Raw genomic sequence first — 18,894 nt, forward strand, 5'->3', positions numbered from 1 at the left:
AAATACAATGCGCAACTGGAATACAATACTTACAAGCTCTGGAATAAGACTAGCAGAGGTTAATATCAGGAGAGGGATCTTCCAGGGCGACTCACTGTCCCCACTACTCTTCGTAGTAGCCATGATTCCCATGACAAAAGTACTACAGAAGATGGATGCCGGGTACCCACTCAAGAAAAGAGGCAACAAAATCAACCATCTGATGTTCATGGACGACATCAAGCTGTATGGTAAGAGCATCAAGGAAATAGATACCCTAATCCAGACTGTAAGGATTGTATCTGGGGACATCAGGATGGAGTTTGGAATAGAAAAAATGCGCCTTAGTCAACATACAAAAAGGCAAAGTAACGAGAACTGAAGGGATAAAGCTACCAGATGGAGCAACATCAAACACATAGATGAGACAGGATACAATACCTGGGAATAATGGAAGGAGGAGATATAAAACACCAAGAGATAAGGACACGATCAGAAAGAATATATGCAGAGACTCAAGGCGATACTCAAGTCAAAACTCAACGCCGGAAATATGATAAAAGCCATAAACACATGGGCAGTGCCAGTAATCAGATACAGCGCAGGAATAGTGGAATGGACGAAGGCAGAACTCCGCAGCATAGATCAGAAAAACCAGGAAACAAATGACAATACACAAAGCACTACACCCAAGAGCAAATACGGACAGACTATACATAACACGAAAGGAAAGGAAGGAGGGAGAGGACTACTAAGTATAGAGGACTGCGTCAACATCGAAAACAGAGCACTGGGGCAATATCTGAAAACCAGTGAAGACGAGTGGCTAAAGAGTGCATGGGAAGAAGGACTAATAAAAGTAGACGAAGACCCAGAAATATACAGAGACAGGAGAAAGACAGAAAGAACAGAGGACTGGCACAACAAACCAATGCACGGACAATACATGAGACAGACTAAAGAACTAGCCAGCGATGACAATTGGCAATGGCTACAGAGGGGAGAGCTAAAGAAGGAAACTGAAGGAATGATAACAGCGGCACAAGATCAGGCCCTAAGAACCAGATATGTTCAAAGTATGATAGACGGAAATAACATCTCTCCCATATGTAGGAAGTGCAATACGAAAAACGAAACCATAAACACATAGCAAGTGAATGCCCGGCGCTTGCACAGAACCAGTACAAAAAGAGGCATGATTCAGTGGCAAAAGCCCTCCACTGGAGCCTGTGCAAGAAACATCAGCTACCAACTTGCAGTAATAACGTGGTACGAGCACCAACCTGAAGGAGTGATAGAAAACGATCAGGCAAAGATCCTCTGGGGACTATGGTATCAGAACGGATAGGGTGATACGTGCAACAGACCAGACGTGACGTTGATTGACAAAGTCAAGAAGAAAGTATCACTCATTGATGTCGCAGTACCATGGGACACCAGAGTTGAAGAGAAAGAGAGGGAAAAAATGGATAAGTATCAAGATCTGAAATAGAAATAAGAAGGATATGGAATATGCCAGTGGAAATCGTACCCATAATCATAGGAGCACTAGGCACGATCCAAGATCCCTGAAAAGGAATCTAGAAAAACTAGAGGCTGAAGTAGCTCCAGGACTCATGCAGAAGAGTGTGATCCTAGAAACGGCACACATAGTAAGAAAAGTGATGGACTCCTAAGGAGGCAGGATGCAACCGGAACCCCACACTATAAATACCACCCAGTCGAATTGGAGGACTGTGATAGAGCAAAAAAAAAAAAAAAAAAAAAAAAATAATAATAATGATCTTTCCAAGATAGTGGCGGGGAGGGTAAGGTGGGGGGGTTCGTTATCTAGGACTAATATTTCTTTGGGGTCGTTAGCTATACGATATTTAGTCTTTTGTTTATGATTTTACGGTTATCCCCAACAGGCTTGTAATAAACATGCCGCAAAGGTGGATACGTACCGGGTTAAAACCTTTGGATGTCATTACCTTGAGAAAATAATAATAAAATAATAATAATAATAATAATAATAATAATAATAATAATAATAATAATAATAATAATAATAATAATAATAAATCTACAAGAGCATTAGCCTCCTTTTGATCGCCTGTTCCGGCGGAACACTGAAGTAAGCGCATAAACGCATTTTTTAAAAAGTTGATAACATTATCCACATTTTATCAGTCTAATCCAGATTACAGAGAAGAGGAAACTACCCCGAGCAGTTGCTACGCATTTCCGTTTCTGCGCTACGATGCTGTCACCAGTTTTCAAAACGACTCGGTTTCAGTTACATCCAGATTATGAAGTCAGAAATTTCTTGGCCCGTTGTTGAATCCGACAGACAGCCCTCTGGGTTAATTAGTGAAATTATGTGTATATATAGATATTCATATAAACCCCTTCCACACTCACAGAAGAAGCAAAAGTACATCAAAATCTCTTTCCTGTTCCTTATCCCTCCATTCCACATCATTTCACTGAAATTCATCAAAAAGGTCTTGAGATGTTTTACCGACAGAGATGCAAGCAAACAAACACGGTTGAACACATAACCGCCATTTTGACGGAGATGAGCGCCACTGACTCGTACGCCTTGTGTTATTAACGTGGAAGACTAATTAAGCTTTTATCTTCTTGTTTAGAAAAGAACTTAATCACGACTGCCAAATAAGGGAAAAAATAAATATTGCATCTTCTTTTATTTTTCTTTCAAGAGGCGAGGTAGTCAATGTCACTCGTATGGCCTTTACAATTCTCTTTCAATTTATGTACATTCTTGTGGCTATGAAAGCTTAATATGATCTCCTTTTGCGTCGTATTTCAAACGTAATTATCGATTAGAATCTGATCTCTGAATACAAACAGAAATTTGGCCACGCGATTGAATGGCCGTATGAATGACAGCACAATGCAAGCCGGGAGAGCGGAAATTCTCAAATGACGTCATTTACTGTGGGGGAAATCTTGAGACCTGACATCATCGGCAGCTGCAGGAACGATGAACTCATTATACATATCAGTTTCGGACTGTATAACTTTTTTTTTTCTTCTATTCTATTTCAACCTTGAGGAAATGAAAATGAAATGGATTCTCCGTTCTCCTTCCCGCTGGGTCTCACGCGATTTCTGGGTTGGTGCTCTATGAAGCCTTTTAAAGGGGAACTGATGTATTAAGAGGCAGTGGACGACTGAAGCGACCTCCAGCTTTCTTTATACCCCCAAAGGTAACGGCAGCAAAGGTGTTTTAGGACTGGGATACGTTAACTTCAGATCGTCCACAATTTGGTTTGATCATACCTAATTTTGAGTCATGGAAACAAAGCGCTCACTTCATACTAATAGATTTTGAATGGGAGTTTGGGAGGTATTGTGCAAAGAGGAAATTAATATATTTAATAGAAAGGAATACAGCGGCAATCTAAATCGAAATACATAAGCAAGATTATTAAAACCACAATACTGACACACATACATAAACACATGCGTAATCAACAGACATATATATATATATATATATATATATATATATATATATATATATTATATATATATATATATATATATATATATATATATATATATATATATATGTGTGTGTGTGTGTGTGTGTGTGTGTGTGTGTGTGTGTGTGTGTGTGTGTGTGTGTGAGTGGGAGAAGAGAGAGAGAGAGAGAGAGAGAGAGAGAGAGTACTTTCATGGTAAGATTAACCCTGCTTCAGTCTTTATATTTTAGCAGGCAATTGCCAGTGTAAAACTAGATTTCAAGAGTAAAGAATGAACAATCTTTTGAATCGTATTGACCATCTTCTAACCAGTCATTTACTGAGTACCGTGACAAATGATCTCAAGAAATACACATGGTATATATTCAACATTAATACCTCTAAACGCAGCATTTGGTAAATTAAAACATGAGATCATTATACACTTTTTAAAATCGAGAGGTTTACGAGTTACAGGACCGAAAATAAATAATTAAACGTTTAAGCTGCAAATCGAAATTTTATATCGCCATTAAAATTTCAGTCAATCGTCAAACTTTCATCGATTACAAAAAAAAAAAAATATCGGCTAAGTGATACGTTTAGAACAGATGATACACAGTTCTCCTTGTGGTGTTTGCGCGTGGTAACACTGCGTCCCGGGCTTTAAATAATATCCTGTTTCGAATATTAACGCTTTAATTCGCATACATTAAATTATTAAAACACTTTTCAGTTGCAAATGTACACCCAGATGTCCTTTTATTTGCCTAAAACTTAGACATAGCGTAACTATTTAAAGCCCGCAGGCGGATGGACAGATGGAAAAAAACAGAGTATAGTTGCGGACAACACTGGAGATATCATGTTCAAAATAAAGGCCATAGTACTATCTTCATATGGAAGGAGTTGGTTGAGCGTGAAATTAACATTAAATGTATACTGACTAGATAAGAAAAATCAATATCATAGTAGCACAAGCAAGTATTACCGAGGTGTAAATAGAGATGACGAGAAAAAGGGGATAAGGGATTGAAATTACAGATCAAATATAATAAAAATAATGAAAATTGACTGTTGTCATATAAATGTAGCTTTTATAAGCAAAACTGCATGATCATAGCAACAGAATTCTCAAAATAGATACTTGTTATAATTTATAAAGAAACCCAATGAATTTACTGAAGACTTCACAAAGTTTAATTGAACTGGCAGTGGAACTAATAATGACTATATAGTAGGCTGTCATGTGAAAGGAACATACCAGTCCGATTTGCGTTTCACGGGCCGCAATTATTAAAACAAAAATGAAAATTATAAGTACTTTTGACACAGGCCACGATAAAGACGATGAAATAAAACGAACCCCTTGTAGTGCAGCCATTCCTCTTTATAACTCAGACAGGTATAGCTTTCCCAGAGGCTATATAATATGGAAGCTTTGTCATTTTCCTAGATAATCTTTATAACGGAGAAAAGTAGGGCTAGCTACTCCAGAGCTACAGATAACACAACAGCTTATATGATTCCCTTTCAGATTAAAATTGTCGGATAATTTGTCTTCATCATGTATTTTAATCCCACTGAATATGTATATATCACTGGAAGTTATGCCTACCCAGTACAACCGCCATAACCTGATAAGGTGATATACTACAATGATAGGTTTTTCATACATACTACTTTTCACGCAGTCACCATTCAGTTCAAGTAAGGATTACCATCCGTTGCCGATCTAAATGCAGTATGGTTTTCTATGACTCCCAATTTTGTTGTTCGTCGTTGTAAACTCTTGTATTTTTAATTGCACGGTTGAAATACTACTTTTCACTAATTCCGTGCTTTTAGGTTGAGCTGATATTGCTAAAAGAATGTTTGCACTTCAAATTAAAAAAAAAGGATAACAAGGTTATTGATATGCTGCCAATGTGGTCGGCACGAATGCCGTACGACAACTTTTCCCAGGATTCCTCTCAGACGCAAACCGATGTTAGCCCCTGCCTGAAGCACAATACGTTTATCAGTTCAGTGTACAGCTTTCTCGAGAGAGGTTCCGTACCCTACAGCAGTTTCTGTTGCAAGCCGTTTCTGTCCAAGCAATGTCCCAGTCACTTGCCAATATGATTGCTGAAAATAACACCCACTTCTTTGAAGGCGTTGAGAAACTTTTGGAAGTGTGGTTCACTCGTAAGGATGGAATGACTTCTAATTGTGACCTAAGGAAAGTTCCCAGGTAGGCAGTGCAGGGAAAATGGTTGTCTCGTAAAGGCATGTCTGAGTCGGGTTCCCTCTCTGATTCACCGTCATTAAAAAAAAAAAGTGTAGTTGGTATTGGTGCAGCGTTGGCGTGAATTCTTGAACCGCTTATGCATCATTTTTGGATAGTAAGAATGTAGCCAACAAATTCTACTGATAATGTCCCGTGTCCCGGTTGTTAGTTAAACCGGGGCCAGGAATTGTTTACATCGCAAATTTATCGATTGGTTGGTAGTGTACCTACAGTTTATGACTTTGACCCATTTACCGTAGCATGCTGGTAGTACATTCCACTTGTTAGCTGTACGGATAAAATGAGTGCTGCAGTGAAGTCTACGACAGAAACAAGTAGAGTTGCGAATGACAGAATTTGGCTAACAAAAGGTTAGATACAAAAATGTAAACAAAAATGAAAGGTCATGGACTCGACCGGCTGTGTCATTTAACTTTAATGGGTGGGTGTTAAGATAAAATTTAATTTAAACCGGTAGCAGTATACAAATGCAGAATGTGTAGTCGCATATTAAGATGTGATGCCAAAGGTGAGCAGGTAAGTTTAGGTAGGTTAAGTCTAGAATTTTGAATTACACAGGAAAAAAAGTATGGTCGCAGCTTGTCAATTACGATTATTTAAATTTTATTCGGTGTTATATAGTACTCTGCATTAGTATGACAATTTTTGAAGATTTATATTTAATAGTAATTTTATTTATCAGTTATTACGTTCAAATTGGACATGCATTTTTACTGAAAATCTGTTCGTTTTTACTGAAATGATTTTATCAGTCTTAATATTACATAACTTCTCTTCGCCACGCTCTCTGCCGCGAGTTCCCAGTGCTAGGCGTTAAGCCTAAAATCCATATTCCATTCCATATTACCTAATTTTCCTTTCTCGCACGGCGTACGTGGAACCAATTCGATGAGCATTATATTGATTACTTCCAATACCTGGTAACAAATTTCTTTGGTAATTGATATGTTTCGAAATTCACGTTGTTTGCCACCCTTGCCATTGTTCCCAAGAGGAGGCCCTCTAGGCCTACGGGCCGTCATTCCCTCCACAAGGCGGGCCTATTGATTACCACAAGGGCCCTCCTGTCGGTGGACAAATTGAGGCCTAACAGGAGGCGCCCCCACTTTTAACCTTAGATTTTTTTTTTTTTTTTCGTTTTCGTAGACGTTTTAGGTAATTGCCAAGTTTATTCTGGTTTTCCCATCCACCAGTTACTGCTTTCAGATGACTGTGAGGGGAACATCGCAGATGATTTAATTCCGTCGCGCGAAGAGTTAGTTATTCGGGTTCCTGTTTTCGTGTTAAATTCGGTAAATCGTTATACCTAAATAGTTAACAGTCGTCAAATTCTTGATTAGATGAATATGTACCAAGTGTTGTACTTAAACCTATTTGGCTACTTATTTTGAAAGATACGTTACGTCATCAGAACAACGTCATTTATCAAAACTTTGAGGTTTCTTGTTGTCCTTGCACACTTTCATTGAGGTTTATCTTGGACACAGTTAAAAGTCATTTAGTTTTTTTTTTCACTTTCAGTTTGTTTGGCATTTAGTTTTTTCCAATATCAATTCGTTGATATGTGCCACTGAAACAGTTAAAAATTACTGCTTATGGTATGCAATGAGTTTACTGTACAGCCCAGAACTCTTCGTTTTCGCTAGTCAGGGAGTAAGCCTACAAACGACTTTGTTGGGGGAGGGGGGTGGGCGGCTAGGAAACCCTAAAAAGATTTGAAAAAGATGTTTCAGGTTGAGTTAAACATGCGGGAATTTTAGGATGGAATATTTATGATTTATTTATTAGAGTGAAAATTTAAAAAGTTAATAATGTGCATTTTAAACAGTACAGAAAAATGATAAAATAAAATATAGCATAATCATTTCAATTTTCTGTGATGAAACAACGCTCTATTTGACAGTATATTTTAGCACACGCTCTGAGTAAGCTGAAGTACGGATCGCTCCTTTTTTCTCCAAATTATCAATTTTGATTTGTGCTAGAACAGCGGTAAAAGTCAGAGATCATTTGAAAACCTCGCTGATGCATCGTCTATATTCCCCAACCATTCCGGGTCTGTATCAAATGTTAAAAACGAAGGTTCAGCCTATTCACACTGCACCAAGATTCTCTGGATCCTGTATTGCACGGACACCATAATCAAAAGCATTTCGAAACCTCGATCATCACAGACCATAATTCAGTGTCGTAATTTTTTCTGAACGCTGATTGGTGAAAATAGATAGCCCAAGAAGTTCAGACGGCAACTGATGGACTATCATAGTTATCGTCGATAAAAATGATAATTTTTGATAGCGTTTACCATTCTAAGAATTAGTCATTATGTACTTGTATATGCAATTTCAAAGTTTATTAATACTTAATTTTCTACACGTTCTTTTATAAAATGTGAATCGGAATATATACGTATATATATATATATATATATATATATATATATATATATATATATATATGTTAATTTTATAATTTTTGTACTTCATGTAGCGAATTAGCATCTTATCCTTGATTATTTTCCGCCAAGAAATTTATCCAGTTTTTTCCCCCCTCAAATGTCGGGCTACATCATGCCATACTTGCATCTTGTTTTTCCTTTATTACTATAACATTCCGGTCTCTTTCCATCTGTGGCATTTGGTCAGCATTGGAAGTGAAGGTAGTTTACCTGTTGATGCCCGTCTAGGAATTGCTGCCTAGATGGAATCTTGCCAACTTGTAGCAGTGATTGACCATTGACTGTCAATTTTTATTTGACAGGCCATTATTTTTACCTCCGGCGACGAATATGTGGCACCGTAGGGGCCTATGCCTGAGGTTTGACGTGCGTGGCACACTGTAGACGCTGCTGAAGGTTTTTTTTTGTAGATAGAATAAAGAATTATTATTTCTTCCTCAATTAAAAGGCGTTGGTTGTAAGGCAAGTTTTTTTCCTCTTTATGAGCCATCTTTTTCTGAACATAAATCTTCGACGCCTGGAATAGGTTCTCTCTAATCCATGTTAGTGCAGATAGTCATTTCTACTTAAAAATAGGTCTTCAATTGCGGTGTTGCCATTTACGTTTTTTCACACCAAGTGTAAAGATTTTCCATTTTAAATATTTAAGATCTGCAACACCTTTCCTCTTGCCTTGTATGGTATACGCATTCGAACTTTCCTTAGATCAAAGACAGTCCGTTTGATGCAATCAAATTCTCCTTTTGTTATCCCTGTTCCGCGGACATTTCATTCACTTCCGTTGAGAACAAGTGGGTATTCCCTTTTCTGAATCGGAATTCTATTCTTCTTCTGTTTCCCATTTTAAAAGAACGTTAAGCCTCTTGCTTATGTGAAGAGGATCTCTTAAGATTTTTCTGCCTCTCTTTTGTGTAATTAGTATATTTATGTATTTTTTGTTTGTTTGTCAGGTGAGGAAATTTCTCTCTTGTTGGCAGAATTTGTCGGCAATTCCAAGCAAATTGATAACCTTCGGGATATGTTTGTGTCTATATATATATGTATATATATATATATATATGTATATATATATATATACTATAATATGTATAGTATCATATATATATATATACATATATATATATATATATATATATATATATATATATATATATATATATAAAGGGAGGGTATTGTTGTTGGCTGCTATTACCTGAGCTCTTGGCAACTCTTAGCAGGCGAGATCGAAGCAGATGTTTGCTCTACTAAAGCTGCAGTACTTTGGATGGAAATTCTTTGGACCTCTTTTTGCTTTTCAAGGTGAAGGTCACACACACAAACACACACTTTCTATTTCATAGGCCTTACTTCCTTGACGCACTTATAGAAAGGGGAATATGGGTATTAATGTATACTTATAATATTGTGCAGAAGTGATTACAGTGTCTTGCGCGAATATGAAAACAAGCGCTGGGACCTATGAAGTCATTCAGCGCGATAAATGATGTTGAAACACTAGTTAGGAGAAGGTGGGAAAGTGGGACACAAGAAAGAGAATGTGAACGGAGGTACAGTAATAGGAATGAAAGAGGTTGCAGCTAGGGGCCTCAAGGACTCCGCAAGAAACCTACATTGCATCGTGTGAGGTGCACTGTTAGCGCTTACCCTCCTATGGGATACCCTTATGGAATACCCTTAATGGAACTTGATGCGTCGTCTTTTAAATTCTTAGGTGTTGATTTCCCAGTGTTAAATGAAAAGGAATTCTAATTGGGATTATTCTCTGATAATCGTCTTCTTTCTGGCGTCTCTTGTTTGGATGCTAATTTCTCTCTCTCGTATCTGAATACTGCTCTCTCTCTCTCTCTCTCTCTCTCTCTCTCTCTCTCTCTCTCTCTCTCTCTCTCTCTCTCTCTCTGAAAAGTCGTCTCAGAATAGAATCGGACGTTCCCCAGCTTATGTGCAAACCCCCCATAAAAGCTCATTTAAATCCATATGCAGCCCCCGCCGTCAGTGCAACTCAAGGGGTGCACTGTATGCAGTCCTTAGGATTTTTTGCAACCTCCCCTCGGTAACCCCCCCCCCCTCTCTCTGCAACCCCTGTTATCCATTCATATCTTTCTTCCATCTTGCTATTCACCCTCTATTAACAATGATTTCATAGCGCAATTGCTTTTGAGGTTTTCCTCCTGTTACACCTTTCCAAACCTACGTACTATCAATTTCCTTTCCAGCGCTGACTGACCTCGTAGGTCCCTGTGCTTGGCATTTGGCCTAAATTGTATTCCGTTCCTATCCATTTGCAGCCTTTTGAAATATGAGATATCTCGTGTAAAATACAAACACACACACGGACACACACTACACTCTGTATTTCATTCCTATTACTTAATTACAATGTAGATGTAAACAATATTACTGTATTACCATGTACTCAAATGTCTGACGCCAATGGGCGCAATAAATTGATTAAAACAAAAACATATGCAGCCTTTTGAAATTTTAGGTATCTTCTGTAACATACAAATACACAGACGCTTATACTGAATGAATATTACAATATACCCGGCTTCTAAAGTCGTTGGCGGTGGAGGCAAGATGCGGGATGCATTAGTTTTGACCAGAAGAACAAATCCCTCTATAAAGGAGATGGATTATTTTTGCGGTTCCGTGAGTCTTATAACAAAGGGGAAGGTTAATGGCAGGTAGACAGATGAGGGAATTGTGGTCGCTGATTTCATTCTCGTATAAGAGGGTTAAAGGTTTCCTCTCTCTCTCTCTCTCTCTCTTTCTCAGTACGTGGTCTCTCTCTCTCTCTCTCTCTCTCTCTCTCTCTCTCTCTCTCTCTCTCTTTCTTTCTTTCTCAGTACGTGGTCTCTCTCTCTCTCTCTCTCTCTCTCTCTCTCTCTCTCTCTCTCTCTCTCAGTACGTGGTTGCGCAAACGGCTCAGAGCAACGAATAAAGTGAGGTTATGAGTGTATTTGCTTTTAAAATCGAATGTTGCGCTAAGCAGAGAATGATGTGCGTGGTTGTTAGCCTAATGTTCTGAGAGAGAGAGAGAGAGAGAGAACATAAGGAGTGGACTGTGTAATCTTAACTATGAGTGTGAACGGTACATCAGATTTTTAAGAATCTGTCTGTTCGCCTGTCTGTGTGTGTCTGTCTCCTATTGCTGGCTGCTCGATCTCGAACTCTGACATCAACCCCTTCCCCCTTCCCCCGCCCGCCCTCCCTCCCACGCTGATATCCACCGGGCAGAGCCATCTCAATCTTTCTACCTGTAATTACAGGGTTATGTGAAATACGCTCGACTTCATTACACCCACGCCCCCCCCCCCCCCCAGTACGGAAGGCAGAGATATGAACGGGTGGTAAGATTATAGCCGTAATTCAAGATTAATCACAGTTAGTTCATTATGGAATTAGCTCTGAAATGCAGTTCTTTTTTTTTTCGCTTCTTTTGTAACTTTTAGGATAAGGATTTTTTTCTCTCTTCATTATGCTGGTAAAGGATGGGTTCGTTTTCTCTTGGAATGTTTGTGGGCGCCGAGATAATCAGTTATACCGGGATCTCATTATCAAGAAAGAGAGATATCTAATTATAGTATACATTATATATATATATATATATATATATATATATAATATATATATATATATATATATATCGAGCTGCAAATGTCCTTTAATATCCAATTCGCTCTACCTCGGAATTAATATATTTTCATATATGTTAACCGCAAGTATATGAAAATATTATTCCTAGGTAGAGGGAATTGGATATTAAAGGACATTTGTAGCTCGATGTATTTATGTGGGAATCACGGTGATGATTAAACCAGTTCATATATATATAATATATTTAATATACTATATATATATATATTATATATATATATATTATATCATATAATATAATACAAACACCCACAACACCACACACACATACACACACACACACACAAGAAAGAGAGAGAAAGCATTCGACGTTTTGAAGTTGATGACAAATGATTTAGCATTGAAACTGATCTTGAGATAATTTTCAGTAACGGTTAATACTTTTAGCTGCAACCCCCTTTCATTCCTTTTACTGTACCTCCGATCGTGTTCTCTTTCTTTCCGTCCTCTCGTAACTAATGTTTCGTAGTGCGAAATCTTCCTGTTGCATCTTTGAAACCTTCTTTGCTGTGTATGTATAGGTAGCAGCGCTTGGCCTTTGGCCTTCGGCCTTCGTTTTATATTCCAGTTCCAGTGTAATATTAATAACTTCTTTGAATATTTAGTGTAAGTCAATTGTTTAACTGATATTTCCCTTTGGTCTTAATTTTATATTCCAGTTTAATATTAATATCTTCTTTGAATATTATTCATAACTTCTTTAAATATTTCCCTTTCGTCTTAATTTTACATTCCAATTTAATATTAATAACTTCTTTGAATATTATTTCCATTTGGTCTTAGTTTTAGATTGAACTTTAATATGACTTCTATGGGCTTAATTTTAGATTTCATTTTGGTATTAATAACTTCTTTAAATATGATTTCCCTTTGGTCTTAATTTTATACTTAAATTTGATATTAACAACTTTCAATGCTTCGTGTAAGTCAATTGTTTAACACCTATTTCCCTTTGGTCTTTATTTTAAATTCCATTTTGGTATTAATAACCTCTTTAGATATGATTTCGTTTTGGTCTTAATTATAGAATCCAATTTAATATCAATAACTTCTTTAAATGCTTTGTGTAAGTCAATTGTTTAACGTATATTTCACTTAGGTCTTCATTTTAGATTCCATGTTGATACTGATAACTTCTTTAAATATTATTTCCCTTTGTCTTAATTTTAGATACCAATTTGATATTGATAACTTCTTTAAATATCATTTCCCTTTGGTCTTAATTTTAGATTCCAATTTAATATAAATAACTTCTTTAAATATTATTTCCCTTTGTCTTAATTTTGGATTCCAATTTGATATTGATAACTTCTTTAAATATTATTTCCCTTTGGTCTTAATTTTAGATTCTAATTTAATATTGATAACTTCTTTAAATATTATTTCCGTTTGGTCTTAATTTTAGATTCCAATTTGATATTAATAACTTCTTTCAATATCATTTTCCTTTGGTCTTAATTCTAGATTACAATTTGATATTAATAACTTCTTTAAATATCATTTCCCTTTGGTCTTAATTCTAGATACCAGTTTGATATTAATAACTTCTTTAAATATTTCCCTTTGGTCTTAATATTAGATTTCAATATAATAACTTTTTTAATACTTCGTGTAAGTCAATTGTTTAACGAATATTTCCCCTTGGTCATAATTTTAGATTCCGATTCCATATTAACAACTTCTTTGAATGCTTCGTGTAAGTCAGTTGTTTAACGAATATTTCCCCTCTTCGCCCTGACCAGGTCCCAGTTGGAGTCAGTGATGCAGATGGTGAAGTGCGAGATCATCTCTGTCACCTCCAACGACGAGCTGGACGCTTATGTCCTCAGGTACGGTTCCTCTGTTGTTGATTGATTCGTGTTTACATCTTTCCTTCTCTTTTTTTTATTTCCTCATTTTTTTTTCTGGGGCCCAGAGGCCGTTTTCATTTTGCTCTTTCCTTTGACTTTTATTGTTTAGATTTCGGTGCATTTTCCGGTAGTATTTCCTCTTTATTTTATTTTATTATCATCTTTTTTTCCTCTGTCCCAGTACTCTGTTTCATTTTGCCTTTTTCTTTTGACTTTCATTGATTAGATTACTGTGCATTTTACGGAAAGGGTTATTATGACGGAAGCGTTCTCTCTCTCTCTCTCTCTCTCTCTCTCTCTCTCTCTCTCTCTCTCTCTCTCTCTCTCTCTCGTATATAATTAATGTTTACAGTTATGTTTTCACTTTCTGTGACGTTCAGGATAAGATGAAATTGTCGGTAAGAATGTGTAGGTTTATAGTTTTCATTGTTTTCATGATCAGATTCCGGATTTCTTTCAAAAATATAAACAAGTTTTCATATCAAAGTCAACAGAAAGATGTTTTGGATGAGTTGCTGTGGTCGCGTTGCAAGCAGCCTTGGAAAATGTTTTCGATATCATTTGGATGTTTGCCTGTTACTTTTTGGTGCATTTTCATTGAAGTTTGTAAACTCTTCCCTTTTATTCAGTATTTCTAAGGGTACTTTTATTCCGATATTTCTGAGATTACTTTTACTTTGCCATTTCTGTGGTTACTTTTATTCCAGTATTTCTGTGGTTACTTTTATTCTGATATTTTTATGGTTACTTTTATTCCAGTATTTCTGTGGTTGCTTTTATTCCGATGTTTCTGTGGTTACTTTTATTCCAATTTTTCTGGATACTTCTATTCTGATATTTCTGATATTTCCAGTATATTTGTGGTTGATTTTATTCCGATTATTTGTGTTACTTTTATTCCAATATTTCTCTGGTTGCTTTTATTGCAATAATTTTGTGGTTATTTTCATTCCGTTATTTCCGTAGTTAGACGAAAATGGATGGCAACATCGTCATATCGTATGTGGAAGCTATGAAAGCTTTTTCTTCGAGAACGTGTAGGTGCTGATTCTCTCTCTCTCTCTCTCTCTCTCTCTCTCTCTCTCTCTCTCTCTCGCTCACAAACTGACTGACCAGCGTCCTATTCTCGATCCTGACTATAATAGGAGGGGTATTTAGTCAACCCAAATGTTGTTTGTCTCTCAGGTCTGGAGAGAGATAAAAGAAACGAAGAAACAGAATGAAAAGATGGAATAATTCATTAATTTATTAAATAAGCCTCCGTAGTGGGGGTGGGGTTAGCTGCAGTGATCAACATGGTGCACGTAGGCATATTATTCACTGTCGTCCCTTCCGCTAGCTGCAAGCATTCATTCCCTTTACTGTATACGGTTCCTATTCTGTCGTTCCATTTTCTTCCCGCCCTTTAGTACTTCTTCATATTCTGCTTTCCATTACTTTCCCTTTACTGTACTACCGTTCCTATTCTCTTTCTTCCATTTTACTTTCCCTTTACTGTACTTCCGTTCATATTCTCTTTCTTCCATTTTACTTTCCCTTTACTGTACTTCCGTTCATATTCTCTTTCTTCCATTTTACTTTCCATCCTCTCCCAAGACTTTTTTGAATAGTGCAGCTACTTAGAGGTTTTCCTCCTGTTACACCTTTCAAAGCTTTGACTGTAGTTTTCCGTTTCCACGACGAATAACCTTATTGGCCTGCATTCCATATTCTGTTCTCTTAATATATTCGCCATTTTTTAACGCATTGATTCCAAGTTACATCGTAGGGAAGAATTTTTTGTATCTATCGCGTTCAACTTGTACCAGGTGAACGTTGGTGCTTCTGGAGGCCTGGCAAATTCACCTCGGTATTCAACGAATGCTCTTTCTTGGGAGTACCAAGGTCTAAAGAATACGTATTCTTTAGACCTTGGGGAGTACTAGGCTGTGGGTACAAACTCGCACTGAGCGCCTCACTGGCGTGGTGGGTATGGTGTTGGCGTCCCACCTCGGTGGTCGCGGGTTCGATTCTCGGCCATTCTATTGAGGAGTGAGAGATGTGTATTTCTGGTAATAGAGGTTCACTCTCGACGTGGTTCGGAAGTCACGTAAAGCCGTTGGTCCCGTTGCTGAATAACCACTGGTTCCATGCAACGTAAAAAGCACCATACAAACAAACAAATTCGCACTGCGGAACGAAAAAGGAAAGAGGTTCGTCACTAAGTGATCTGTAAGCTGCCGGATGACACCTTCCATGACGGGCTCGCATTGTGATTCTGAGTCGTGAAAGGAATTTGATTACAGATTTATCGAAACTAGTGGGTTTTTGACAGTGTGTCACAGAGTCTTCATTGGCAACAAAGACATTGAGTGTCTCATTGAATACTTGAGAGAGAGAGAGAGAGAGAGAGAGAGAGAGAGAGAGAGAGAGAGAGAGAGAATGGATTGTCTGTGAGATTGCTTCAATGGCTCAATGAATTTAACTTTCAAATGGGAATTAATTTAAATATGAATGAAGGGCTGCGCGCTCTCTCTCTCTCTCTCTCTCTCTCTCTCTCTCTCTCTCTCTCTCTCTCTGATAAGATACGGTAACTGCAGTCGTAGGTTAGTGATATGAGTTCGATCAGTAATGAAATAATAGATAACAGAAGCCTAATCTGTAACGGTTGCTCTTGAAATTAAAAGCTGCGAACAGAATGTCGATCGAGAGCGACCGGTAACAGTTGATTCGTGAAATGATTTCAGCGAATGGGGGAACCTTTGAGGCGCCTTTTGGAATATACGATTGATATTGAATGCTATGGAGACTCCGGTGAATAGGACTATAAGATCTCCCTATAAGCGAATGGAAGACTCAGATATCGATACTTTTATCGCGGCCAGACGGTTTCGTTATCGGCTGCTCATCAGCTCTCAAGTACTTGGTTACTAAATTTGTTAGGGGGCTCGAGAAGCCACTGGGACTGATAAGCTCATGCTGTTTATGAAGATATGCTCAATTTAGATAGATAAGGGCTAGATGTGGTGGTTATAGCCTTGTCACAGGACTAAGGAATCTATATCAAAGTCTACTGCAGTATCTGTTTTATAGATATATATTTTTTTTATTATAATGTGTTGCGTGGTAGTGCTCTAAGAGGCCTGATTATAGAATGATGCTTCTGTTCTCCTAGTTTTACATACAGAGAGAGAGAGAGATCCTGTTAATGGTTCCCTGAGTGTGGGGTTTATATATATATATATATTACCCGGGTTATTTTTAAAAATAACCCGGGTAATAGAGAGAATGTAGGAGTATATGTAATACCTTGCAGTGATCGCAATGAATGTTACGTGGGAGAAAGCGGACGTTCCATTGATAAGAGAAGGGAAGAACACGTTGCTGCTTGCAGAAGGGGAAGTTCATACAGTGCAATTGCGCAACATACATGGGAGAAAAACCACGCAATAAATTTTAAAGGTACAAAGGTTGTTTTTGCATGTAACGACAGGACTTTGAGACGAGTAGTAGAAGGAGCGTTAATTTCATTAAACGAGACCTTTGCAGGAAATACTGGTATTTCAGAAAATACAGCTATTTGTGAAGAGATTTGTAGGAAAGGGAAAATTTCAAACTTTAGAAATAATATGTGCCAATAACGATGCTACCTCCTCTCCTGTTTACTCCACTCAGGTCATTTCTCCAACTAACCACCCTACCAGCAGAGAACAAGCAGTTGACAATAGAAACATTCCCCACGAAGATTAAGACGAATTCAGGAAAGAACGAGGGCTCAACCGCCCTGATCATTCATAATATAAACTAGCTTGTTACCCCTAGCATTTGTGTTTGTTTTTTTTTTTTTTTTTTTTTTTTTTTTTTTTCAATGCTTGTGCTCTTACTTGTTCAGTTCCTTGAGGTGACATATCACATTTAGTGAACAAGACCACAGTTGATGGTCGAAAGCTTTAATCCTGTACAAGAGATACATATTTTAAACTACAAGAGGATTTTTCTTCATTGTGGATTGTATCCCCATATATATATATATATATATATATATATATAGATATATATATATATATATATATATATATATATATATATGTATATATTAAATGTGTCATTTATATAAACGTGATTTTTTTGTACTGACGATTATTCAGCTACAAGTATCGTTTAATATCTAGTTGAATAACATACACTCTAGGGGAATTATCAATGAGAGAGAGAGAGAGAGAGAGAGAGAGAGAGAGAGAGAATCGCAAGTCAGCAGCGTCGTACCTTGAATATTGGGGATGGGGTTTCCGACTGGGATTTCATCCAGTTTCGTACATGTCTGGGATTTCCGGCCCCTGGTTAGTGGTCGGTAGAAAGGATTTCCTCGGAATGTTTCGGCGAATTTATGATGTCCGTGGTTTAATAGTTTTTGTTGAACCACTGCCTGAAAATGGCTCAAGTTGATCTTGTGCAGGACTTTTCCCACTAATGAGAAAGTATTTTAACTTATAACTGCAGAGCCTATTCATGCAGTGCTGTCTTTGTGGGGTAAACTGCTTTTTTTTTTTTTTATTTTTTTTATGTAAGTATCTGCTACTATAGTAGATTCACATCAACCTTGCATTTGACGTCCAGGCCAGTCCCTTACGACGCTCCTGATTGGCTGTTGATAAACCAATCACAGGGCTGGAAACTCTCAGTCTCTCTCGAGAGTTCACATAGGCAGGATGTATGTTCCACCTCTCCTGAGAGACTTAACCCTCAGAAGAGATGGAACATTCATCCTGCCCATGTGAACTCTCGAGAGAGACTGAGAGTTCCCAGCTCTGTCAGCCAATCAGGATCGTCGTAAGGGAGTGGCCTAGACGTCAAATGCACGGTTGATGTGAATCTACTATAGTTAAGAGATTAAGTTAAGTGGCATACTAAGTTCTAGTCTGTTTCTATTTATAAAAAATTTAGTCAGGAATGTTTAAGGGTGGGAATATCGGGAAGAAATAGATTTTGTGAACAGAATTTGGATTTGGTTTTATTTACAAGAGCCCGTGCTGAAGCAACTCCTTCAATTCCACTAGGTGTTTGTCACTTAACTGTCCAGCTTCTTTTACTAGACATTTTAAATAATAATCATTATAATAATGACAAGGGACTATACTAATTATAAAGAAACCAATCCTCAGGTTTGTCTCGTGAGGGCAGAGTGCCAAGAATTTGCAACAACTTTCA

At 37.4% G+C, this 18,894-nt stretch overlaps 1 protein-coding gene across 4 annotated transcripts in view; it reads left to right on the forward strand.

Moving 5' to 3' along the window:
* Positions 1-5,463: 5,463 nt before the first annotated feature.
* LOC135197153 (S-adenosylmethionine decarboxylase proenzyme-like) overlaps positions 5,464-18,894 on the forward strand; it is a 52,480-nt gene continuing 39,049 nt past the window's right edge. For 3 of the 4 annotated variants that reach the window (XM_064224128.1, XM_064224129.1, XM_064224130.1), the window contains exons 1-2: positions 5,465-5,685; positions 13,600-13,686. In XM_064224128.1, the coding sequence (XP_064080198.1) occupies positions 5,552-5,685; positions 13,600-13,686 (221 nt within the window). In that variant the 5' untranslated portion in view covers positions 5,465-5,551. Of the gene's footprint in view, positions 5,686-13,599; positions 13,687-18,894 lie in introns of all 4 variants that reach the window. The other variant, XM_064224127.1, reaches the window with a different exon arrangement.

Source organism: Macrobrachium nipponense, chromosome 18, assembly GCF_015104395.2.
Source record: "Macrobrachium nipponense isolate FS-2020 chromosome 18, ASM1510439v2, whole genome shotgun sequence".
Classification (NCBI taxonomy): Eukaryota; Metazoa; Arthropoda; class Malacostraca; order Decapoda; family Palaemonidae; genus Macrobrachium; species Macrobrachium nipponense.